The following is a 27,232-nucleotide window of genomic DNA, read 5'->3' as shown; positions in this document are numbered from 1 at the left end:
GACAAAAGGGCACGACAAATGCACAACAATCAAACAGACAAGTAGCAACAAAACAATGTCTGATACGATGTTTCATGTTTGTGAAGAAAACCTGAAATGACTTCTAAACAACGCACCTACAACTAGATACAAGTATCAACAGAAAAGTTTTTGCTAGATGTTTTGTGTTTGTGAAGAAAACTTGAAATGAATTCTAAACAGATAGGGGAGAGCTCATCTGTTTTGCGGCAGCTTTGCACACACACGCTCACAAAAAAGAGAGAAAAAGAATAAAGGCACAGTGGGCGGATTCAATTGCTCCTGGCTTCTCAGTTTCACCACAGTTTAGGGGCCTAGATAGAGAGGTAGGTGGGACTTGAAGGGAAGATTCAAGAAATCTTAAGAGTCGAAAACTTCTCAATCATGCCCGAGGCTTAACGTTCCATCAAAATGAGAGATGCTGCGTTAGTAAACAAGGCAGACGAACCAAAAACAGCACACTAATTAAAACTGATGGGCAGAGTGTTTGCGAAGTTTTATCCCTTGGCTCAGTCATGAAAATGCACCGTGAACTTGGTTTCATGGTCTCAATTATCTCCCTAAAACCATTGTGAAGTTTGAAAATCAAAACAACAGTCAAGTGTAATCGTTGACAACAGAGTGACAGTATCATTGATGACAGCGAAACTGGGATGTCTCAATTTTTCTCCTGACAGTGTTAGGTTAACACTTAAGACAGTTTGGAGAGTAGTAGCTATTTGTTTTATTCACTCATTCATTTCTTTCCCCTGTTTACATCTGTAGAGTTCCTCTGGTTATGTCTGTGTTGAATGTTTATGAATCTCTCTCTAATGTATTTATATGAATATATAATTATATACATACTTTTTTCTTTGATTATATTGTCTATCTCTATCTAGCTTGAATCTTCAGAAGAAGAAGGTCATATGATGTATTTCACCTTTCATTTACCCCCTTTATCTTGCTAATGTGCTGCAGTTTATCTTAATTCTCTTCCTTCTTCATATTTTGGAAATGATACAAACAGCCCTGTCCTGTAGATTTATGTCCGGGGATTGTTTAGTCACTAGAGAACCTTGAGTAACATGTTAGACATAGGCGACGACAGCCCTTTTTGTTGATGCGGCGATTCATCTCACTCGGATGGACGCCTCCGACGGTAAACTGCTCGGAGGGTTTGCTGACAAATATTGCAAGGACGGGTCCAGCTGTGCGTGGAATGACATGACATTAGGGCCAGTGCTTCAAGTAGCCCCTTCCCTAGAGGAGAAAGGTGATGAGATTCTCACTGGACCGTTTCCCATCAGGCGACATACATTACGGTATTGCTGACATGGACGTTGAAATAAAAATGGGCCATGAAAGGTATCATCAAGTTTAACGTGGAAATCACGCTAACAGAGGTGTTCTTCTGATCGCAAAGTTTGAAGAAAATTGATGGCGGGAAAATATCATTGATTTCCCTAGAGGATGGCAGCATTTAAGAATAAAATATCGCTAAAATCTTTAAAAAGTTTTCCGTATAGTGAAGGCGAAAAGTTAGAATGTCATTCTACCATTACCTCTATCCTGGGGGCTGATAGCTGTTTAAAGTTTCTCCCAAAGGTGTACCTAGGACCCATCAAAAGGCGATGAAAGTCTCATAAGATATTGAGGGTCAAGTACAGAGTGCTAAAGGTCTGTTGTAGTTCTCAAGGAGAAGGTTATTATTATTTGACTATTTATAACCAAAATATGTGTGCTAATGAAATTTAGTGAGTCTATTTTTTTTTTTTTTGCAAATCGGGAGTTCCCAACAATTTCGCAAGTGGTTAAATTCATGATCGTGGAGTAGAGTACTGAATGGAGAAATGTTTGTGTGCACGTCACATTCATTTAGGAATCAAAGTTAGTACTTTTGTGTATTTTTATATTCATGAATAACATGTGATTCATGAAATTTGCAAAAATGAAAACCTCATGAAATACTCAGTGTGTACAGAAATAGAACTACTCTATGTAGCAGTAGTTGAACCCAAAGTACTGGGAGGTGATTTATCCAGAGGAAAAGACTAGAGGAGAAGAAGTTTCAACTCCATGGCTTGTTTATTCTCTTTGTGATATGAAAGATTGCCATGTGTATCTAATTTATTTCCAAGTAGTTCTTTCATTATTTTGAGGCAATGAGGTTATAAGCAGGGATGCAAATATGGTTTCAGCTGACTTGAGCAAGACATCATATCAAGTAGACCTTTAGCAAAGGGGAACTAATGTTTGGTGAAATTATGTTTCCTGTGGTATAAAGCATTCAAGGCTGTTGAGGATAAGATTTGTATAAAAGCAGTATGTGTACGTATATGTGTGTGTGTACTGTGTGAATCTCAGTGTCCTTGTTTGTTAAGTGACTGCCTAGCTTGGTTCAGAGGTTGGTCTGTAAATCTAAGCATCAATTACAAGAGGGACAGTTTTATAGATGCCATAAAATCTAGGAGAGGGCATGTCATATGACAGATGTATCTTAATGTTGATGCTTCATCTGAGTCTTCATTCATATTCCATGTTCAGTTTTATCTAAGCCACGGGAGAACATGAATGACCCTCCAGTGCCGAGCCAAGTCGGTAGCTCAGTCGAGGGATCGCATCACCCCAAAAGGGATACAAGTGGCTCCATCATCCAAAACCATTTGGAGGAGACCAGTCTTTGATTTTGAACGCCAGGAGATAAATATACATCAGATCACAGTATACCCCGGTCCCAGATGTTTAGCTCGCAGTCGCAGCGCCGCTTTGCCGACAAACATGGCATGGTATACCCGAAATGGAGGGGCATCAAACCCAAGGAGGGGGGGGGGGGGATGGGGGTGGGGGTAGGGAAAGCCCTGTGGGTGGATCAATGCCCGGCCTCGAGCGCAGTTCATCCCGATAAAACAGCATCCATCTCCATCTCGTTTCTCTAATTCAATTTTCTCTCCTCTCCAATTTGAGAGGCACTGTTTGCCTCTCACTCGTTGATACACAGTAGTCTGCTCTGCAAAGGCGCCGCTAATGCCTCCAGATCCATGTCGGTTCCCATTGGTCGGTTTTCCTCTTTCTCCTCACCCCCCCCCCCCCCACTGTCTTTCTTCTTATTACTGACATGTCTGATGGGTTTCAAGATGTAGATTATGTCTGAGGCAGAAGTTGGTATCTATTTCTGACATTACAAATATTCTGTCATCTTTCCCTATTCTCTATTCTGTCATCTTTTTCTATTGAAAAACCATGCAGTATGTGTTAGGACACACATCTATCCATCTGTCTATCTGTCTATCTATCTATCTATCTATCTATCTATCTATCTATCTGTCTGTATATCTTAGTATCTGTCTCTCTCTTTCTCTTTCTGATATTAATTCTACGTTGCCCAAGTTTATGATGATATATTATGCAGTGTGTAAAAGTCATTTCCGCTAGTTAATGCAGTCGCATAAATTGCCAACTTTAATGATAACACATTTTCACTTTCACAAGGCATTATGACCTGATCACCTTTTTTTCTCTCTCCTCTTTGATGAAGACAAACATGTTTGTTTGTGTATATGTGTTTGTGTATATGTGTTTGTGTATATGTGTTTGTGTATATGTTTTTGTGTATATGTGTTTGTATTTATCATTTGTTTGTGTTTATGTGTGTGCTTTGTTTGCTTTTAATTCGAGGACAGGAAATGTAGGCTGCAGTCTGTTTTAGATCTATGGGTTAGTGTATGAGAAGTTCCATGCTAGATACTGTAGTACAGGGTTGAAGCTACATGTATGCTGATAGTACAGTTACTCAAGGTTATGTGAGAGATCATTGGCTGTATCAAACAAGTTACTATGAATATCGCTCTTGAACAAGATCTGGTTTGTATATGGTAACTTAATGTTCTGCCTTTTTTTTTGTTCTTTTTTACAATTCCTCTACATTGTTCAGTGATTGTGTTATTCTAATCTAGTTAATTTTTGTAAATAGTGTGATTCTGTATAATTTTTCAATAAAACATGAATAAAAAAAAACATTTCTGATCATCTACAGTATAAAAAAAAAGGTTACTGTATAAAGTATGAATACTATTGATAAAACTGCTTTTAAGCTAAAACCTACTTCTCAGAGGCACTTACAAATTTATCTTCCACCATATGGAACTTGCTTGCAATACATCAATAGGGACTACCAAGAAACTTACATGGCTGATGCGATTTGCCAGGACGATGATGAGTTGTTTGGAGTATTTTGAGATCAAAAGTGTAAAATGACTTCGTTTGTAGTACATGACTTTTATTCCGGAATAGCCCTCCCCATTCAGCATTGTGGGACTGTAGAATGATACAGGATGACTGATCGTCCCCTCACAATCGTATTCTCCATCAAGCTGCATGCGATTCACTCTCAGCAGGGGACCACTGTGGCCCGAACAGTCGATCGTCAATCGATTTTGAGAAATTATGTAGCAACTTTGATCGGGTAAATTGTGAGATTATGGACTTCCAACAAACCTTTTTGGCTAATATTTCACATTTCGTCATTACCCAACTGAAAACGTGTTATTACAGCATTCGTCTGCACATTTCTTTTGCATACATGCACATTTTGGAGTGAAAATCAACAGTTCTGCAGGCATATGAGAACTATGTTTCAGCTTTAATGAGTCGCCATCTACTGTAGATTGCGAGCACACTCTGGGTCTCCATTTTGGGTGAGCATAGCTTTAAAGGGATGGTTTAGTTTTGGTTGAGATGTGATTCAGGTTTAAAGTTTTTCTGAGATAGTTAGAAACCGTTTCTATGAAATTGTAAAGAGCATGCAATTCTAAGAGATCATATTCAAAGTTTGTTTGATGAAAATCACTGGACACAGAAAATGCTGGATGAAATGACTTATTTACAGAGTCAAATTTTACTCTTTGCAGCTGAAAAAATAAGAGAAATGAAAAAAGAGCAGTTGATTCTGTGTTTGTTTCCAGACTGCAATAATTTCTTGTTCAGTGTCACACTTCTCAAACACATTTTGAATTGTCTTTGGAGTTGTAGAGTATTGAGATAATGAAACAAGACACTCAACTTATGGCAGACTGCAAACAGTAGTCTAGGTGCACCAGCTGTGTCACCACAAACTTCATGGCCTGACAATAAAACATTTATAGCTCCCATTAAACAATGCATTTACGGGTAAATGCATACATGTATATGCACCATACCACACGTACCTGAAGAATTTCACCCATACTTTAGTGGCAAAAGTGAATAGAGGTCGAAGCTACGCTCGCCTCATCAGATGTGTTTTAAAGATCAAACCATTCAGATTTTGGAGCGGGCGCCCAGATTTGAGAAAAAATGGATTCTGAAACCACTGCTAGACCATGTTTCGTTGAACATGAATTGGAGAAATGTGCTTTTGGAGAAACTTGGTTTCTATTTGTTTTCAGGTGCACAGTCATAACTTGCTAAGCATGGAATGCACAATGGTGAACATGTTTAGAAGCAAGTCCTTTTGCAAATATGAAAGTGCTATACATATGGCATCATCAGCTGTGAAGCGAGATCTTTTCACGGCATGAAATTTTCACGAATTGAAGCTGATGGCCGTATTTGTGGCGTGAAATTTTTGTGAATTGCCACTTGCGTCAGTGTGAATAATGTAGACAACAAGGTTCGGGTGTATGTTAATTTTGCAAATTTGGGGTGTCGTAAAATTTAAGAAATTAAAATGCATGTGAACACTTCTGGTTTTACAGTACATGTACTTTGCTGGAATCGTCTGCATCATGTGTCTTTTTGATGAAATACGAGTTGACTAGAGATATTGTTCATCAAGGAGGGGGGAAGAGTGTAGGGACTTTAGAAAACTGAGATCATATGATACTGCCTTGCTTGGTTAGAAAAGGAACAACAATCTATGAAGGGAAAAAAAGACCCGAGATAAGCACTGGTGGAGAAAGAAAACCCAGTTTTGTGTGTCCAGTGCTGGGTCAAATTGTGACTGCTGATCTGATAAGAGACGTATCTATCATCAATCATGCAGACTTAATCTCACCCCAGGGAGTAATGGACTCTCCTAGAGGTCTCCAAAGAGGATGGTTCAAGCTGGGGCGTGAATCGCCTAGCAGGAGGTCAGAATTAACCCATCAAAGACTTGTTCCCTTTCCCCCCTAGTTTACTTGGGCAGGGGTCTATATGGAAAATGCATATCACAGAGCTGCCAACTAGTACTGATTTTCAGTAATTTCTACTGAAATTGGACAAGAATACTGAAGATTACAAGCAAATTACTGATTTTAGAAATCATTGTCTGTGATAAATTCTATAACACTGTTAAGGATTACTGATTTTCACTCAAAAAAGGTGCAAATTACTGATTTTCAGCCATCATAGTACTGAAAGGCTTTTACAAAAGTTGGCAGCTCTGATATCATAGCAAAATCAGCTCACTTTCAATGGGTTAAGATTTGAGATGCAGCTGAGGGGTGCATGCCGTCTGCCTATTTTCAGGTTTATTCACTCTGGGATTTGAGATCTCCAGAAAAAAAAACATACATTACAGAGCTACCAAGTCTCACGCATTCTGCGTGAGACTCATGCATCTAGGGTCTGTCTCACGATCTCACGCATGGTACCCATTTTTCTCACGCATAGGGCGAACTCTGCAACTTGAGCCTATAAGAAGGAACATAGCTCAAAAGATTTAAGTGATAATTGCATTTGAAGGTATATTTCCCTTACGTCTTTTAAAACAAGTAAAAAATGATCACTTAAGTATGCACCTGATCGCACCATTTAAGGGCTAAAAATTGAAAAAGCTCCCTACCGTGGGAGGCCACAGGGGGAAAAACACTTCCTACACCATCGTTTGTGCGCACATTCGCGCGCCAAGATGCCGAGCGATGCCGAGTCATGAAAATCTCACTCATAATTTTTTTTTGAACTTGGCATCCCTGACATTATCTCATAGGCCTATATGGAAATGATTATGTTGCAAGCTTAACCTGGTTATTTTCAAAGTCTGAAAGCAAGCAAGAGTCATTCGTTTACCCAAAACATGTTTGTTTGTTTGTTTTGTTTTCGTTAAGTCATGTGTGGCTTGATCATAGCTTGAAGGTGGTTTCTTATTGAGTTTTGCTCAATTCGGTGTGTGTTTGCAGTCTGAATAATTTGACCTCTGAACCTGGATGAATTATGATTTGGAGCTACATTCTTTAATCTTGACCTTTGTATTCACTTATATTGCCTCTACAAGATAAGTTAGTGTATGGAGAGTTGCCTCTTGTGATTGGTACGCCATGGAGTGTCTGACCACCTCCCTGGTCTGATACAGCTGTTGTGTAGACTGTCAAAGAAACAATCTGTAAAACTTTTAAACAGTATCAAAAAATGTCAGTGAATGTTTGTGTGTCCATGCATGTGCGTGTGTGTATATAAGTATTTATTCCTCTCATATTTATGTATTCATTTATTTGTACTAATGTAATTACAGAGAGGGGGAGGGTATGCCCTTGCTAAAGTGCACTCCACTCAAGTACTCCAGCTTGATGTACCGTGTAAACTTCATCACTCTTATTTCTGTGTCACAGTTTGACGTAGGCAAATGACCTACAAATTGATACCATCTAAGTTATTCCCAGGATGTGTAATGCTATGACGATTGGAAGGTCCCCCTAGTAACTTGACCCAATTAGGACCAATGTTTACATTTGAGTCAAGTGTGGGTCAAACTTCCTTGTAAGACATGGGGGGGGGGGGGTAGTGCTTGCTCATCAATCAGCGGCCCGACAGATAGATGTAGCGGGGTCTAAGAGAGAAGAGTGTGGAGTGTACGCCTTTTTATTTCTTCTTTTTTTTTTTAGGGGGGGGGGGGAGGGGTTCTGACAAGATGTCTGAAACACCCATGATTACTTAAGAGGTGTCACAGCAGCCAAACGCAGATGTCTTACCCATCTCTGCAGATGTTTTGATTTACGGACGTGCTGTCCCTATACGAAGCTGCCTTGTAAATATTTTAAGAAGCACTGCTCTGTGACCATCTGAAATCTAAGAAGCAGCGGAGTGAAGCGGCCTGACTTTTCTCACTGTACTTTCTTGTTTACAGCCATGTGTACATCTTCCTTGCCTTTCTATCATGCTCCCATTGTTGTCATTTATTTCATTGATCACTGCCCATTACCCACCTTTCATGATGCTAATGGCGTTGGTAACAGCTGTTCCAGGAACATGTTTGTTACTCCAAAGGTTTGGTAGTCTGAGAATGCAATAATGTTTGTTGTTCAGAAAGTTTGTTAGTCCAAAAATGGGGGGAAAAATAGGTTCTTTATTCTGAAGATTCAATAATCCTAAAATGAAATAAAGTTTGTTATTCTGAAGGTTCGTCATATAGTCCTAAAGTGAACAAAGGTTTGTGAGTCCAAAAATGAAGTAGGTTCATTAGTCTGAACATTGTTCATTTTAGTTTTATCAGCATCAAGACCAGCCAAGGATGTTGCAATTGACTCTGCTATAGCAAAGCTGAATGAGTACAGGGTAACAGTCAGTGGGTTAATCTTTGTTGTGTAGGCTTGATGATTCAATGCTATTCTATTCATTACAATGCAATACTTTATATCCACTGAACAAAAGGTAATTAATGATATTTTCATATAAAGTGCATTTTTGTCAATTCATAATGTTAAACAATTTGAGAGCAACGCAAGTCTAAGTATAATACTAAATGTACAAATTGTTACATCGCAAGAAAACAACACTCACTTGGCATTGATGACAAAAAGTAAATATAGCCATGGCAAAGAGTGGATTACTGAAAAGTGGGCCTTGGAAGACGTGGGTCACACAAGAAAACAATAAACCAATAATAACATATCGCCCTGACGGGCATCATTTTCAGGGATGTTGGATGTAGGAAGCTGGAAGCGATAAGAAGTGTTAATAGACCGGTGTGGGTGGTATCTGGAAATAGATGTCACCAAAATCACTTGCGGGTCAACCATTTTCAAATATCTGCTTATCATTTATTGGGTTTCTGTTTTTTTGTGGACGGCCGTGGGTGGTGCTTCCTCGCGAAGTCATTGACACTCTTTGAGGGACAATTTTTTCTTTTTTGATCAGTTGCGTGATGCAAGATGTTACAGGAATTAGAGAAGTTCAAATGTTTAAGACTAGGTGGTCATCATCAAAAATAATTTGGGGAAAACTGGCACTTTTTTAGTTATTTGTGAGTCAGGAAATCAGCCTTACACTTACAATCAGTGAAGTTGTTAGTAGCCTAAATGAGGCAACAGCAAAAAAATGCGAAGAAGTGACCAAAGATAGAACAACAACTCAGAAAAGATGCATGACACAAGTTTTGACAGTGGTTAAATTATGCATTTATGATATAGCTTAACTGAGATGTGTTACAAAAAAAAATGTAGTTCTCTCATCTATTTTCAATGCCAAAAATAAACAAGAACCTTGTTTATTCTGAACAAACAGAAATGCCAAAAATGTTTCCATTTCCCCTTCTTAATGTCCGGAATTGATCACTAAATTCAGAGAAAGAAAATTACATGGATTTTATTTCTCATCCAGAGTGCTTTCTAACCAACTCCAGACAGATTCTGCCAATTACACTCATTCCGTTTGTCACAGAGAGAGTGAGAGTGAAGAAAAAACAACAAAAAACAAAATATTTTTTATTAAAGTGTGTATGTTGTCAAGTTTAGCATTATACAAGTTGATTTTTAATAACTGAACAGGACTGCCTATTCTTGGATTTAGCAGGATCTCAGGCATTGTGTCGTGATATTTGTTAGAATCACTGAAGCTGATTATTTTGCCAAAAACAAATTAACAAAGATTTGTGCCAGTGACACATTTGCCCAAATTCTGAGACATCTGACAATTGGTGTAATGGCTGTACATGGTGTAGTATAATGCCCACATACTGGGTTTTGTGCGGGCTGGTTTGCGTGGGTCAGTACCACCCACTGCTCAGAAGAAGGCCTGATTAAATGCGATTAAAACTTATTTCTATCCTTCCTGATTAAGAGGTGACCTCTGTATCACACATTATAATTTGTGGTCACTAATGTCATCAGTTGACATTGATTCAACTCAACATGAAAACATCAACGACTACTTTTGTGTTCAAAGTTGGCATGTCTGCAATCTGAATTATTCAACAGTTAAGTGTGCTCGTAAATATTCTATGTAGGTCCCCTACATTTACCAGATTACATGATTAGGAAATGAGGTCTATGTTCAGCATGGCGCTAAATTCACCACATTCTTGTCTCGTTCTGTCTCGTGTTTAAACAGTGCCTACGTCTTTCAGAATCGGAGCTCAGGGAAAGAGAAGTTGTGCACGTCGACATCGCATACGACAACGTTCCAGACAAATACTACAAAGAGAATGAGGTGAGGCTGTGAGCATAAAAACGTGACTTGACTGGCGACTTGAGTTGCAGACAGCCGCATATAACAAAATAATCCTGCGCTACGTTTTGATAAAATGAAAACTCTTAACCTCAAAAATAAAGAGCATTAGAATATCACTTCATAAGTGTTGCAAGCCTCCCAGTCAAATTTTTATGGTGAAATTCCTGTGATGACAGGTGTCATTATTATGAAGTGTTGAAAGCAAATGCCTTTTTCTTTTCTTTTTTTTTGGGGGGGGGGGGGGGTTGGGGTGCTTGCTGTGCTGTATTGAATGTTTTGACATGAAATATTGCAGACTTTCTTTAGTCACAAAGTAACCTGTTCGATGAATTACAGCAAATGGACCGTCTTCCCCGCCCAGGCACTCTTCCATGCGAGAACTAGCGCACACAAGTGCCTTTAATAGCCATTAGGGAGGGGAAATTGGGTTAAATGATGCTTAATGGCTGCACAGTGTAGTCTTCCTTTTCGCGTAAACGAGAGATTACACCTCTCACGGTCATAATTGCCGTCAAAACACTGGAGGAAGATTAATGCGGGCCAAACCAGAGCAGCCGGGGATCGGATGCTTCAGTTGTCACGGTAACGTAGAGTGATGCATGCAGAGATGCAAGCGAGGGGGTGGAGGAGGGCTCTCGATGACAGAGGGTTCTTAAACGTTTTGACTTGATTGGAATACATAGTAGGTGTCTGTCTGGATGAGCGATAACGCCGTGGTAACGTCGAGTGATGCGTGGTAACACATTACTGATAAGATCATCTAACAACTAATGACTATGTTACATTCTAGCTCGGTAATTATGGGAGGTGGTGTCTTGACAAGTGATGGTGGCAATATCTAGTGTTTACAGACGCTGCCCTGCACGTGATGCGTGTGTGCACTGAGCGTGAGGATTTAACCACAACTTTTTGAGTCTCCATGTTAACCCTATAAAGCCCAAGGGGGGGCACATTGTGCCCCCCACCAGATTTTCATTCGCCACTCCTTCGCCCTTTATCCAATTTCAACCAAATTTGGTGACTTTTCCTAAAATTTTATTGCGAATATTTTAGTATATAATTTAGCCATATTTGGTATTGCTGGTTGCCATGGCAACCATAAACTGAAAACCATATCAGTCAGATTTTGCATATTTTTTTGTTCCAATTTCAATTAACAATGTTTTAGTGTGTGAAATTGGCATTTCTTGGCTGAAATTTGCTGAAGAAGCGAAATGTGAAGTAATTATGACTATAAAATGTTTTTCCTATTATTTCCTTTGTTTTTACGTGACATAGACAAAAAACAATAGATATAATAGAGATAAAACAACAGTTTTTTCCAAAAATTGCCCTTCTATTTTGTGTCATTTTGAGTCCTTCACCCAAGTTATGCCTGTAATCTCATTTGTTATCACAATATCAATCTGCAAACTTAAAATTCCAATAATATGGAAATATGAAATGTGATTACTATACACCTACCTATCCCAAACAATGCATGACAGGTCTCATAATGTATTTCTTTATGTTGTTTTGAATAGCGCCCCCATGTGGGGACCTTGAGAAATTTCAACTAAAACAAATAATGACATTCGACTTGTACATCATTTGTGGCAAATATGAAAATAATTAATCTGTAATAAGACATGTATATTGGGGATAAAGAAAATACACAGAAAAATCATGTTTTTAGCATATTTCCTATGTATTTCTTTCTATTTTGGTAAATAATGCCCACTGTGGGTGACCTTGAAAAATTTCAAACACGAGGTCATGTAGAGTATGAGTTGCTCTGCCCATGTGCCAAATATGATGGTAATACATCAAACAATAACAAAGTTATATAGGGGGGGGGCACAATGTGCCCCCCCCCCCCCCCTTGGGCCTGGGAAGGGTCAAAATAGCTTGGGCTTTATAGAGTTAATGTCCTCTTTGGTGATAATGTGTCAGGGTGTTAAATGCTTTATGCTGTCATGAAAAAAAAAAAGCTGTCACAAGCAGTGTAGTGTGTTGTGTTTATATCAGTAGACAATTTAAAACATTTCTCTAATTTCCTCATCAAGCAGAAACTTTCTGAAAAGACACAATATAGACCGATTCAAGTGACTGTTCATGGAAGTGCGCCCTCTTAAGGCGACGCCATTACTGGGGGCCAACCAGGCCGGGTCGGCAAGCGCCGTGCGTGCGTGGCAAGGGTGCCAGCGGCAGCCAGTGCTTTTACCACCCGGCGCCAGCCGGCCAGCTAGCTATCTCTGGCGCTGGCAGCGATCGACGCATCTGGATTTGTGACAACTCTAACGTCTACTTTTTTTTTTTCGTTAGCTAATTAATAAAATTAAACAACTTATACCGGCTATGAGCGAATGGGTAGATGGCATATACGGCTGTAGCCAAAACAAGGTAAATATCGGTACGATCCGTGAGTGGAATTGTAACACGTTAGACTCTACTTTCTTTTGCGATGACCTGGGTATAGGTACTCGCGTGTAAGCCCCTTAACATTAGATCTATATTCACATTTGTGTAAGAGGATAAAAAACACCTGGGGAGAACTATGGCTAGGCGCAGACAGACGTCTAGATAGTAAGCCTAGACTGTTGAGCAGTTAACTGATATAATTAAATACAAATAATGAATCAGTTTTGAGCTAGATAGTAGATATGGCGCTATCAAAGCAACTAATAAAATCAGTTAACTTAAACCTTTTTAGGCTTTTGCCTTTTCTCGGACCAGTGGGGTAAAGTCTGTCTAACGTTTTTTAGATCTTGTCTAGAATTCTAGGCAACAGTCCAGACTAGATCTATACCCGTCTAGACCTATTGACTTCTACCTAGAACCCTCTAACGTTAGCTATATCCTATATCATTTTCGGTTGTCACTAACTTCCGGCAAGTCTAACTAAGTAAACCAAACTGAAGGCAAATCTAGGCGTTTCTAAGCCGTACAAACTTAAGAAGTTAATTTACGTCAATGTCAACAACCAAACATTCTACTGTTTAAGGTCTAAGTAACCTTGCATTTAACATCGCGCTAACGCCTAAAATTATAATCTACAAAAGTGATTTTCAAATCAAACTTTCTTAATATGAATTATGCTTATGAAACGGATGTTTGCCACCATTCATGGCAGTTTAATATCTATAAGTATCACTTTATCAAAAATTAATTCAAATTCAGAGTTCCAGGCCCAATGGTCAATTTAATGCTGAACGCTTAGTGAAGAAGTAAAAATTTACAATATAAGATTTTTTTTTTACACATCTTGAAACATACATTTGGCTGTAGTGTAGGCTTTAAAATGTTTGTCATATACAATGTAGTATACTAGTAGCCAGGAAGTGTATTCTAACTTTTGTAAGTATTGCACCAAGCATTTGATATATATATATATATAATTTATATATATATATATATATATATATATATATATACATGTATATATTTAATTAATTCTCAAAATCTTTGATCTGAACCATCTGTCTTCTAAAATGCACAACTGTATTTCACGAATATGAATATGCAGTGATTTAGCCTAATCAAGAGAATCTATTAGGCATAGGCCAAAGTTTGTTTCAAAAATCTGTGCATTTTTTATACCGCTGTGTTTCACTTAAGTGTATATTATATTCACCATGCGTCAGTAGTGTCTAAATTTCACACACTGACGTGCAGCTTCCGTTTCCGTTTTTTCGCCTGTTATTTTATTTTGTGCACCCAACAACTGCACAATATGTGTTTTTTTTTCTGATCCTTTGAAGCTTTCATTAATTTTAGGTCGATATGTCTGAATTACTCAATTTGTCCAAAAGAAAGGCATTAAATGCCGCTGAATGACTTTTCCACAGTGAGTAAAACAATCACAATTTTAGCGCGGCGGTCGCCGACCCAGCGGCCGCCGGCGGCGCATGCGGCCGCGCCCGGCTAACTATGCGCGATGGGTACGCTGGGCTGCTAGCTGCAAGTGCAACTCGCTGGGTAGCTAGCTCGCTGGGAGCCCCCGTTGGCCCCCAGTTATGGCGGCCGTTATAGCGCCGCTAGCGGCGGTAGGTGAATAGGCCATCGAAATTGAAACGGTCTATAGCAAAGTCAAAGCTCTCCCGCCCTCCTAAGTGAGCAAGATTTACCACATTTATACCTATTTGAGACCGGCAGTGAATGATCATAAATCATCCCAGAGCAGAAGTGAGTTAATTGTCGGAGTAGTTCATCAAAAAAAATATTTATTTTGAGTTTATTGAAGCAACATTCTCAAGCAAGAATTAGAGGTTATCATCTGCCAACAAATTTTGAGAAACAATAAAATGAATGAAAAGCAAGTCATAATGGCTTATTAGAAACAAAATGAGATACATTTGTTTGGCTCATGACTTTAAAGGGGCCCTGAAATCCAAATGTATGTTGATTTGTGTTGATTTATGATACCCTCAACATCACTTTTGTGGTGAAACGAATATCTAGAAACATTCCCCATATTTTTTGAACGATTTTTTTCTTCTATTTTTCTTCAGATTACTTGGGAATACCCACAAAAAATCCTTCAAAACCGATATTCCTCAGATGACCTCATCTGTCAATCATTGCTATTAAAAGTACTGAAATGTTTAACAAAAGACATTAGAATGCACCTTCCCCTCGACTCAGCATAACTTGCATGTTCCCTCGCCATGTCTTGTGTTAGTCACATTAATATTACAGAAACATGGCAACATAGAAAACCTCACTGCATCAAACACACGGTCCAAAGTCTGTGGCACAGGAAGGGTTTAACGGAGCGGTAGCAATGACATGCTGGTGGGACATTGCCTTGTTCTGCATTGTGCAAGTGGTGGTCCTGTTTACCTTTGGGAGCAGTGATTTAAAAAAATGTTCAAGTTATCACTTTTGATGCATATGTGTAGGTTAGTGATATCACAAAACATCCTACCATGTAAAATCTTTTGCAATAAAGCCTAAGATATAAGGAGATATCATTATTTTTCTCATTAAACCATAACTGCAGACAGCTTAGTCTGGAAACTTTTTTATTATAACTATTGTTCACATTTTGTATATTTAACTACACTTCTAACATTGATTATACTCGTTCAGATTTTTACATTGGTTGTTTCTATCCCTAACTCACACTTTAGAACTATTTTGAAGCACTAATGCTGAATTTTTGTTTCATCTGCAAATGGTAAATTATGCCTTTGATGTCATTTTCTTTCATGCAGGATCCAAGGAAGTTCAAGTCAAGAAAGACGAGTAGAGGTCATCTGCAGAAAAACTGGAGGGTGAGTCATCTCAAAAAGTTTCTCCCTTTTAAATTTTCTCTCATGCTAGCACATGTTGGTAACTTGGTTGACAACCTGATAACAACCTTTCCTTGCCGTAATGGGTGTCTGACAGTTAACCCATTGAGGATGAGTCCCGAGTATACTCGGGCAGGTGTCTATGGGAAATGCTTGTTGAATCAAAATCAGTCCGTCCTCAATGGGTTAAGATTTAATCCTAAAGCGAGTGATGCAGGGGAACACTTTGGCAGTGTTTTGAAGTGTGATTTCAGTCAAGATCCAGTCAAGTTTACTTCTGTAAATAGAGTAATATCATATTGATGGAATGGTCAACATTTTGTCAAAATTGGACATAGAATAAAGAATCCATGAAGTTTTCTGTGTGTTCACGTAGATGATGAAGATAGTGTCATTAACTCACAGCTTTCCCATTGGTTTGTGCAGAAAAAAAAGCTCATATCTTTGGGCAATAATCCTACAAAATCTACAACCCTTTCTATAGCAACTGAGTAAAAGATTGCCTTTCATGGATGTAAATAAGTACCAATTTTATATCGTAATTTTGTGAGAGATTACGTCATATATGAGATCCCGCTAGTGCGCGGGCCACTCAATTCGTTAGTCGCCGCCATCTTGCTTACACGCGAATTTCTGTGCATCGGCAAATTCGCCGGAATTGCACTTGAAAATTCAAGTTTCGTTCGAGTTGGATTGACATAATAGCTAAAGTTTCCTCAACGGGAGGTTTTGCCAGGTTTTTTAGCTCACCTGAGCCAAAGGCTCAAGTGAGCTATTGCGATCGCCCTTCCTCCGGTGTTCGTCGTGCATCGTGCGTCGTGCGTCGTGCGTAAGCTTTTTACATTTTCATTTTCTTCTTGAAAACCCCAGGACCGATTTTCATCAAACTTGGCAGGTAGCATCCCTAGGGGGTTAGGAACTCAGTTTGTTAAAATGGGCACCATGCCCCACCCAGGGGGCCCCCAGGGGGCCCAAACCCCCCAAAATTAAGGAATCTGTAAAAAATCTTCTTCTCTAGAACCAGAAGTGATAGAGCTAAGTTAATACTATGAGTTAGTACATTGGTGACTGTAGTTTCAAGTTTGTTCATGGCAGAATCAGGGGTGCCCCCTTTGGGACCCAGGGGAGGGGGTGGGAAGGGGTTCTAATGGGGCCTAAATTGTACATTTTCATCTTCTTCTTGAGAACCCCATGACCCATTTTCACCAAACTTGGCAGGTAGCATCCCTAGGGGGTTAGGAACTCAATTTGTTAAAATGGGCACCATGCCCCACCCAGGGGGCCCCCAGGGGGGCAACCCCCCCCCCAAATTAAGGAATCTTTAAAAATGTTCTTCTCTAGAACCAGAAGTGATGGAGCTAAGTTAATACTATGAGTTAGTACATTGATGACTGTAGTTTCAAGTTTGTTCATGGCAGAATCAGGGGTGCCCCCCTTATGACCCAGGGGAGGAGGGTGAGGAGGGGTCCTAATGGGGCCTAAATTGTACATTTTTATCTTCTTCTTTAGAACCCCATGACCCATTTTAACCAAACTTGGCAGGTAGCATCCCTAAGAGGTTAGGATCTCAATTTGTTAAAATGGGCACCATGCCCCACCCAGGGGGCCCGGGGGCCCCCAAACCCCTAAAATGAAGGAATCTTTAAAAATCTTCTCTAGAATCAGAAGTTATAGAGCTAAGATAATACTATGGGTGAGTACATTAATGACTGTAGTTTTCAGTTTGTTCATAGGAGATCCAGGGGTGCCCCTCTTGGGGGCAGGGGTGGAGAGGGGATGGTTGGGAAGGTCCAATTGGGGGCCTCAATTGTACATTTTCATCTTCTTAATAATCTTCTTAATAATAATTAAGGAATCTTAAAAAAATTTGGGCCCTTATTGTACATTTTCATCTTCTATTTGAGAATGCCTGGTGAAATTTTGGTAGAGCTGTGAATAATTTAGATTAGTGACTGCGTGAAAGGTGAACTTGCGATACTCAGGTGAGCGCTAGACCCGCGGGTCTCTTGTTATGGTTTAACGATCATTTTTCAGCTGAACAGCAACGGTATTTATGTCTTTGACCAACGTTCCAAACGTGGGCGGCACAGCCGCACCACCACTGCTGACAGCAGTTGCGTCCCTGGCAGCCACCGGCGGGGGTCGCGGAGACCAACACGCACAAGAGTGCAAGCAGAAAACTGCGACAGCCAAAGGTAAAACGCCTACTAGAGCCGGCAAGGTAGGTACTAGTAATAGTACTACTGCAACTACAAGCAGTGCTAACCCTAGTGGTAGTACCGGTGCAAACAAAACAGTGAAACCACCTGCCAAACTGGCTTCTAAAGTTTCAACTTTGGAGGATAGACTCGGCAAGCTTGAAGGCCAATTAGCTGTGGTTGTTCAATTTGTGGAGGCACAGTCGGCAAAGCAGACACCAGCCCGTGAAGGCGGTGGCAATGGAAAGAGTATCAAGACTCGTTCTGAATACTCCCCTTCAGACTCGGCAGATACTGACTGCCATTATGATGATGAATATGCGGCACCATTTTTGGGCCGAGAATCGGATGAAAACTCTGTGATTATCCAACCAGGTCAAGGGGATCGTTCTCAGGATGACAAATTTGATTTTGAAGAAGGCAAAGTTTCCCCTCCTGTAGTGGAAAAAGTTCCAAACATTGCAGCCAAATTTGCTGTGGCTGAGGAAGTTGGTCCCCCCATTGACCCAGAAATTGCTAAGTCTACCTTCTGACCCACCAGCTTGAGCCCAAAGTGGTAGATGAAACGATCACTAAATACCCCATTCCCAGCAACTGTGAGCTGGTGGATGTGCCGAAAGTCAACCAAAGAATCTGGAATGGGCTACCTGCCTTTTCAAAGACACGAGACCTCAAATTTCAGAGACTCCAAAAGAATCTCACGAGAGGCATCAATGCCTACATACATACAGTGTCGGCACAGAATATTACTGAACAGCAACAAGATGCACTAGCACTTCTGTGCAGTGCGAACTTTGAGCTAAATTCCTTATGTAAGGAATTCATGAAACTAGACATTGGTTATCAATTCCAACATCTCTGCAAGCCCTCTACACCGGTCTCCAAATTCCTTTTCGGTGACGACCTGGGAAAGCAAATGAAAGACATAAGAGATGAACAAAAAGCAACTGAGGGTGTCCTCAGGAGTGAGCATAGCAGACAGTACAAAAAGCAGCGTTTCAGCCCATATGACTATGGCAGGAGTGCATATGGCAAGGGCAGGAGCAAGATTACATCAGGAAGCTCGAATTTGCCCCAACAGTACCGTGACGCGGGCTGGACTACATCTCGTGCAAGCACAAGTGATGTGACTAGGCCTACAGGTGCAAAAGGACCGTGGACTGGAGCTACCAGCCATGCTTTTTTTAGGCCAGCGCCCCAAGGGGAGGGGGAAGCCGCCAGCTCCCCACACCTTCACACATCCCAGCCAGCACCAACCGCACTGCGGCAGCAAGCAAGGCTCAGGGATGAAGAGAGCACGATAACCTCCAGTTCAACTGACGAGGTAAATACATGTATAACATTCTTTTCTAGTGATCATGCAAAGCTATGTCATCATGATAATGTAGAACCTGTGGTACTATAGGAGGTCGACTGAAGCAATTCTTCCCAAAGTGGCGCAAAATTACTTCAGACCCACATGTGCTAAATGCTGTAAGTGGTTACAGGCTTGAATTCAGTAAAGAGATGGGTGCACCACCTAGAACTAAACCCCTTTACCTTTTTCGATGTGATAAAGCCGAAGAGGCTGATATTGATCTTGAAATTTCTAAACTCCGTGACAAGGGAGTAATTGAACAGTGCCAGAGGGAAACTGGAGAATACGTGTCTAATATTTTTACACGGCCTAAAAAAGATGGGGGTACACGCGTTATCCTAGACCTGTCTGATCTCAACAAATATTTCCAGTACCAGCATTTTAAGATGGAAAATATCCATACTGCTATTGAACTCATTTCAGAAAATAGTTTCTTAGCTTCAGTCGACCTTTGGGATGCGTACTATACAGTACCTGTGCACCCAGCACACAGGAAGTTCTTAAAGTTCTCCTGGAAAAATCAACTTTGGCAATTCAAAGTACTGCCTAATGGCCTGAGCACGGCGCCAAGGTTGTTCACTAAACTATTGAAACCTGCATTCACATCACTGAGAGAGCAAGGGCATGTAGTAATTGGATACCTTGACGATATACTCATTATTGGAGAAAGTGAGAATCAAACTTTGCAAACGGTTTTGGAAACCACTAGCATCCTTGCACAACTTGGGTTCTTGGTGCACCCAGATAAATCAGTACTACATGTATGCCCCACTCAAGAAATACAATTTCTTGGTTTCATTCTCAACACTCAGACCATGACAATTCGACTGCCTGATAACAAATCAGAGGAAATACAGTCCTTGTGCACTGAACTTATGCAAATAGCAAACCCCAGTATCAGGCAGGTGGCTAGAATTATCGGGAAAATGGTAGCATCATTTCCCGCAGTCCAGTATGGACAGCTCTATTACAGGGCTTTAGAAAGGGACAAAATCAAAGCACTCAAAATGAATAAGGGGCATTTTGACAGAAAAATGAGCCTATCTTTGGAAGCAAAAGAAGAGCTGCAATGGTGGATAGACAATGTGCAGTCTGCTTTCTCACCCTTACGACACCCTAAACCTATGCTCGAATTGTGCACGGATGCCAGTGGCAAAGGCTGGGGGGCATCTGATCATACCACCCATACAGGGGGTAGATGGACTGAAGACGAGCTGCAAAAAGCCAGGGAGAATAAGATTGATTATCTGGAGACCCTGGCTGCTGGCATGGGACTCAAGTCCTTCTGTTCTAATTCACAAAACATTCATGTCTTGTTACGACTAGATAACAGTACTGCTGTTGCGTACATTAATAACATGGGAGGCATTAAATCCCTTGACTGTGATCGGGCAGCCCGAGAGATTTGGCAGTGGTGCGAAACTCGTAAAATTTGGGTCACAGCAGCACACTTGCCAGGAAAGCTGAATGTGGAGGCAGACCGCATGTCTAGAAAATTCAATGACCGCGCAGAATGGATGCTTGACCGCACAGTTTTCCAAGAAATAACCTCCCGTTTTGGGACACCAGAAATAGACCTATTTGCCTCCAGACTTAACAAGCAGGTAGAGAACTATGTCACATGGCTGCCCGACCCACATGCCAAGGCTGTTGATGCCTTTACTCTCGATTGGGGAAAGTGGTACTTTTATGCATTTCCTCCTTTCTGCTTAGTTGCTAAGTGCATTCCAAAAATCAAATCTGATAATGCAGCTGGGATACTAGTAGTCCCAAAATGGCCAAGCCAGCCATGGTTTCCTCTCCTAAACAGGATGATGAATGAGGAACCACTTGTTATTCATAGGAGTGAATCCTTACTAACATTGCCAGTTTCTAACACTCCTCACCCACTTCACACGCAGATTGATCTTCTTGCTTGCAGGTTCTGTGCAACCCCTTCAGAGATGCGGGATTGAATGCACGGATAATTGCTGTAATGGCCTCTTCTTGGAGAGAAGGGACTAAAAAACAGTATGCAGTGTACATAAACAAATGGAAAGCATTTTGTGACAAGAAATACAGCAACTACTTGTATTCAGATGTTCAAGCTGTCCTGGAATTCCTGAGTGACATTTTCTTCGAAAAAGGGGCAGGTTGCAGTGTCATAAACTTAGCACGGAGTGCTCTATCTTCATTTGTGATACTTCGAGATACTATGTTTACAGTTGGAAACCATCCCTTTATCCAGAGGTTTATGAAGGGAGTCTTTCAGCTACGCCCATCCAAGCCTAGATACATGGAAACGTGGGACGTAACCTTGTTTTCAATTTTCTTCGTTCTTGGTCCCCAGTGCACGTATTGGACCTGAAAAAATTGACGCTTAAATTGTGTGTGATTATTGCATTAATCTCAGCACAAAGGATTCAATCATTACACTACCTAAGCTTGGATGATATGGTGTTAAGAGAGAATGCAGCCACCTTTCACCTTCATGATCTTCTAAAACAGAGCAAGCCTGGAAATTACTCACACAGTGTCAAGCTCCAGGCATACCCACCAGACAGGAGACTTTGTGTGGTCAGGTACTTGCAGGAATACATCAGAAGGACCCGCAGGATCAGAGCTAGTGAGCGGTACCTTTTTGTTAGCTACAAGAAACCGTATCACAGGGTATCCTCTCAAACAATCGCTCGCTGAATTAAGGAGGTTTTGGAGGCTGCGGGTATTGATACAGGGATCTACAAGGCGCACTCTACTCGGGCAGCGTCTACCTCCGCAGCCAATAAGGGAAATTTCCCAGTATCTAAAATACTTGCGCAAGCCAGTTGGGCCAACGAAAGAACCTTTCGCAAGTACTACAACAAGCCCTGTCCTGCTGAGAAAAATTTTGTAGCAACAATTATCAAAAAAAATAGACTGTGAAGCCTCAGATTTGAGCAGACATGTCTTGAACTGCCTGAACTTGTGAACTCTTGGAGACACAATATCTATGCAGCATTCAGCCTGAATGAGAATGGCAATGGAACCTCTATCTAAGGTATGCTCCCTACCCCTTTTCGGGGGGGGGGGGGGGGGAGGGGGGGGGGGGTTGCCTCGAGAATGTAACCACTGGCTTCGAAATCTCATGTATGACGTAATCTCTCACGAAATTACGATATAAAATGGAAGATTAAACGAGAACTTACCGTTTGAAGTTTAATATTAATTTTATGAGTAATTGGAGGGTGAGATTACGTCCCACCTCACCCTCCCTCAATTTCAAACGGTAACTTAATCTCTCATTATCTTCCTACATCAGTGGTCACATTCTTGCTTCTAATATTGAGTGGCGCGCGCACTAGCGGGATCTCATATATGACGTAATCTCACCCTCCAATCACTCATAAAATTAATATTAAACTTCAAACGGTAAGTTCTCGTTTAATCTTCCATTAGTTAGTGTTTTAGCAGTAGCCATGATAAAAATCTGTGGGCATACATACTGGGGTAGGACTTGAATCAATGGTCTCCTGATTACAAGATAGAATGAGACTAGACCAGACCAAGACTAGACCACCAAGCCTTTGCCCGACAGCCAGTGCCAGTGCTAGTTCCTATTCTTCATAGCAGTGGATACTGCATATCTATTCAAATAAATGCAGTGGATACTGCATATCTATTCAAATAAATGCATTGCTACTGATTGACAAGAATTCATTAATTTGAATACAGCGCTTTCTTTCCAAAATTTGTGGTGGTTGTTTTATTCGGACATGTGGAACATGGCAAATGCTTAACTGTGGGTCCTTGCAACAGCGCCCTCTTGAATCCTTTGTCCGTTTCCTTTTAGTGATAGGAGGCACCTGGCTCTGTGTCTATCCCCCTGTTCAGACACAAACCAGTTTATACCAAAACTCGATAAAAAACAACGTATAGTAATTATCATGTAGCTGGCAGACTGTTCAGATGCATAATCTTGACCGTTTAGAAAACGTGGTATAGATGCATAATTTCCTACTGCGCATGTTTTGGGGTCATGACATTGGTGCTAGCCCCTGCGTGGCTTTCATCTTTCACGCGTGCTCACATTAAGCCTTGCCCAGATATACCATTTTATGGTTGCCGTACATTCAGACGTATAAATGGTGATTCGTCATTGACTGCTAGTTTAAATGATGTTCTGACCATCGTTGCGTTATACGTTGTTTCGTTATTCAGCATTTAAACATATAAATTTGCCATATAGCTATACTGTTTTGGTAAAGCTATGGAGTTTTATAGATCTTTTTTTTTTTGTCTGAACACCCTGTATAGCTTGTCTTTCTGCCTCAAAAAGGAGATATGTGATCAAAAATACTTTGGTTTGCACTGTTTGAAGATTTCCCTAAGGCATTCTCATGACCACAGGACAAATATTTTCACAATGTTCTCTTTACTGAAGCCCACATGAACACAGCGATGCATTCCAGTTGGTCGTTCACCTTTCGTTAGGAGTTTGTTCATAAAACTGGAGTGTTTCGAGGAAGTTCGTGGAAGGATTTCTGAGTAGTAAATCATCAAACTCTCCCTCTCTCACTCAGTCTTCACCCTGTTACATTCTCTGAAAGTGAAACAAGTGACTGCACAATAATTCAATTTGTATCACATATTGACTGTGCAGTCCTTATAATATAATATGTATCGAGTTGTGATTTCTGTTAAAGCACAGTGTTCTCATTGTGTTTTGTGTGCTTGAAAGTATTTGGCTCTCATTCGGAGTCTAATTGATGTTTTCTCTCACCATCTCTCGCTCTACTGCCATCTCTCCCTCACACATTCCTCTCCCTCTCCCTCTCGTTCTTTTCTATTTCTCTCACTGTCTATCTTTCTGTCTTTCTCAATCTTCTTCATTTGTTTCAAATCAAAATGAGATACATACACTGTAGTATGTATATTTTCCCGTTTTGTTTGTCACATGTAGGAGACAAGCGATCCCATCATGTGTTCCTACAAGCTAGTACGGGTCAAGTTTGAGCTCTGGGGTCTACAGACCAGGGTGGAGAACTTTGCACACAAGGTGGGTGCCCTCCCCTCCTCTCTATCTGTCTGTATGTCTGTATTTGTGTCAGTTTGTCTGTCTGTCTGTCTGTCTGTCTGTGTATCTGTCTGTCTGTCTCTTTCTGCAGAATTTATGAATAGTTCAGAACATCTAGTCAAGATATAAGACAAAAACTATTTGTTAATGGTGGCCATTTTAAAATTCTAAATGGCAGCTGAAGATGTGCTTGGAAAAAATGGTACCCTAAATTTTTGGAATCAGCAGCTCCAAATTGACAAGGTTAGCCAATGAAATCAATTTTGGCACAAAAATCCAGCCGAAATATATATTGTACTGTACTATATGTTTATTCACTGAAAAAAAGTCGGATGCATTGTGTAAATGTGGAAGGGCATGGAATATTTGTAAAATTATGACCTGGATATGGCAGGCAAGACGATCATGTGAATTTGTGACAATCCCCAAATACAATAATAACCTAAGGGTGTGAGAGGTTAGTCCTGATCAAACACCCACATTTTCTCTTCCTATGTGCCCACACACCCCTTAGAGCATTGATACAAAGATCATATTAATAGCAGAACACCTTCTTAAGGAGATTAAGGAGAGGGGCGATTTTACCCCCCTTTGGAGCAGGAGGAGGAGGAGGAGGTGATGATGCCATCTTTGTCATTGCCTCCGGTATAAACACTCCGATCATGTTCCTAATGAAAACGAAGCTATGTTTATGTCTTGAGAGGATGGGATGGAGGGAGTTTGATGAACGACAGGCCCCCGACTAGAAGATGACTTCTGAGAAGCGTTCAATCCCTGAATCCAAAAACGCTCCAAGTAATATGGAGGCGTGCTGGCAGAAGAATGAGAATTTGTTCTGTGTGTGTGTGTTTGCAGCAGTGGCAGTTTAATCAGTGCGAGTGAATAATTGCATAGATAGCAAAAGGAGAGAAGATGGTGGGAGACAGGGGTAAATAGTGGGGGAGTATTCTACACAGTGATAGAATGTACTTCTCATGCTTGAACACAACTCTCCTCCTGTTTCCAAAATCAGATGATGAAGGATCAGGGGTATTTTTAGGCTTCTCATCCATCAGTCCGCCACTGGAGTACGGTAGCATCGTTGAATTGGCACTTGTGATACCGCTATCGTGACAGATGTTTTCCAATATCTGGCTAGCAGATTTGTGTTTGCATGTTTGCGCTGTCTGTCTGTCAGTCAGCTAATGTGGCTTGATTAGGAAAACAGTTATCATTGGCTGCCTGTCAGAGGAAGCATCATTCCATGTTTATCTCTCATCCTCTTTTTCTCTTCCCCCCCCCCTCATCTGAATGTCTGTCTGTGTCTCACTCCCTCTTCTATTTCACACTGTAACACATTCACTCTTTCTCTCTCTTGTCTGTTGGTCTGTCTGTCTGTCTGTCTCCATTTCTGTCTGTCTGCTTGACTTTCTCTCTTTCTATTCCTTTCTCTCTATATATATCTTTCTCTCTATATATATCTTTCTCTTTATCTCTTTTTCCCTCTGTCCTATCCTCTCTATATATCTTTCTCTCTCTATATATATATATATATCTCGAAATATATATCTCTTTCTCTCTCCCTCTGTCTTGTAAAATTGCAGGCCATACAGGACATTCTGCTGCTCGGTCACAGACAGGCCTTTGCCTGGATTGATGAGTGGATAGGTGAGTATCAAAACCTCCTTTGGCTATATTCACTTGTCAAGATGTGTGACTCCATAGACCCTTTTGTCTGAATATACAATGTAAACTATAAACTACATTAGAGAACCAAGTTTTCCAACAGACTGCCATATTCATATTTATATTCATATTCATATTCATATTCATGTTCATATTCATGTTCATATTCATGTTCATGTTCATATTCATATTCATATTCATATTCATATTCATATTCATATTCATATTCATATTCATATTCATATTCATATTCATATTCATATTCATATTCATATTCATATTCATATTCCTGTCAGTGAATTAGATTAGTATTTGTATCTGTTAGTAAGCACAAATATACTTAATGGTTGTCATCAGAACACATATTATGTGGGTTTAGTAACAGCAAAGGTAGATGTGAATAGTTATATATTTGTACAACATTTGGACATTGGTGCCTATCCAGCAGAAGGATGCAAGGCTTGTGCCCTCACAGAATCACAAGAAAATAAATGATTACATCGTATGAAAGAGCTTTCAAAACTCTATCAAATGATGTCACTAACCAAAATTCAGTTTGGGGTCATAATTTCATGCCATGCACCACAACTGAATGCATGTGTCTCAATAAGTTTTATTTTTTTTTACTACTGCTATTGCTTTTACTTTTACAAGTGATGATAATTATGTAATAATAGCAGTAGCAATGACACTGGTTCTAGTGATAATGCTGCTGATGATTACACCTTGTATGATACCAGTACCTACAACTTGATGTTGGTATGATATTAATGATTTATGTTAATGGGAACCATATTGTCACTGTCATCCTCTTTGCTATTTCGAATATTTCCATTTCCATGGTGTTGTAGACATGACGGAGGATGACGTGCGAAAATACGAGGAGCGCTTGCAGGCTGAGACAAACCGCAAAGTGAACCAGGGCATGCGCCCCGCCCCGAGCCGAACCCCGAGCCGTGACTCCACCTCCGACGCGGCGGACGACGACGAATTTGCCGATGCTGTGGAAGACCAGAGTGACCTGGCCAAGGGCGGGTCATGATGAAGGTGGATCGTCGGGGGAACGTCGAGGGACGCTGCTTTGTCTCTGTCACACGAACGATAAACGATGAGCGAGCCACGGGGCAAATTTCCTCTATTAGAGAAAGCGTCATGCCACCACACCCAACCTTTCATTCTTCATAGTGAAGGAACATCCATGCATGATTGCATACACCCCATTGCAGTGTACTGGGGATGTAGTTTTGATACAGTGTACTTGTATATCATAGGGTATGTTTTCTATTGCCATTAGGGAGCTTTAGAT

The 27,232-nt window shown here is 40.5% G+C and overlaps 1 protein-coding gene across 1 annotated transcript in view; it reads left to right on the top strand.

Annotated features, from left to right (window-relative positions):
* LOC140231938 (cytoplasmic phosphatidylinositol transfer protein 1-like) overlaps positions 1 to 27,232 on the top strand; it is a 94,849-nt gene extending 67,617 nt beyond the window's left edge. The window contains exons 6-10 of the mRNA XM_072312086.1: positions 10,282 to 10,380; positions 15,597 to 15,656; positions 24,148 to 24,243; positions 25,845 to 25,908; positions 26,778 to 27,232. Of these exons, the coding sequence (XP_072168187.1) occupies positions 10,282 to 10,380; positions 15,597 to 15,656; positions 24,148 to 24,243; positions 25,845 to 25,908; positions 26,778 to 26,968 (510 nt within the window). The 3' untranslated portion in view covers positions 26,969 to 27,232. The remainder of the gene's footprint in view (positions 1 to 10,281; positions 10,381 to 15,596; positions 15,657 to 24,147; positions 24,244 to 25,844; positions 25,909 to 26,777) is intronic.

The sequence above is a fragment of the Diadema setosum genome, chromosome 8, assembly GCF_964275005.1.
Source record: "Diadema setosum chromosome 8, eeDiaSeto1, whole genome shotgun sequence".
Classification (NCBI taxonomy): domain Eukaryota; kingdom Metazoa; phylum Echinodermata; class Echinoidea; order Diadematoida; family Diadematidae; genus Diadema; species Diadema setosum.
The sequence above is the reverse complement of the archived record's forward strand: the minus strand, read 5'-3'. Positions and strand labels throughout refer to the sequence as shown.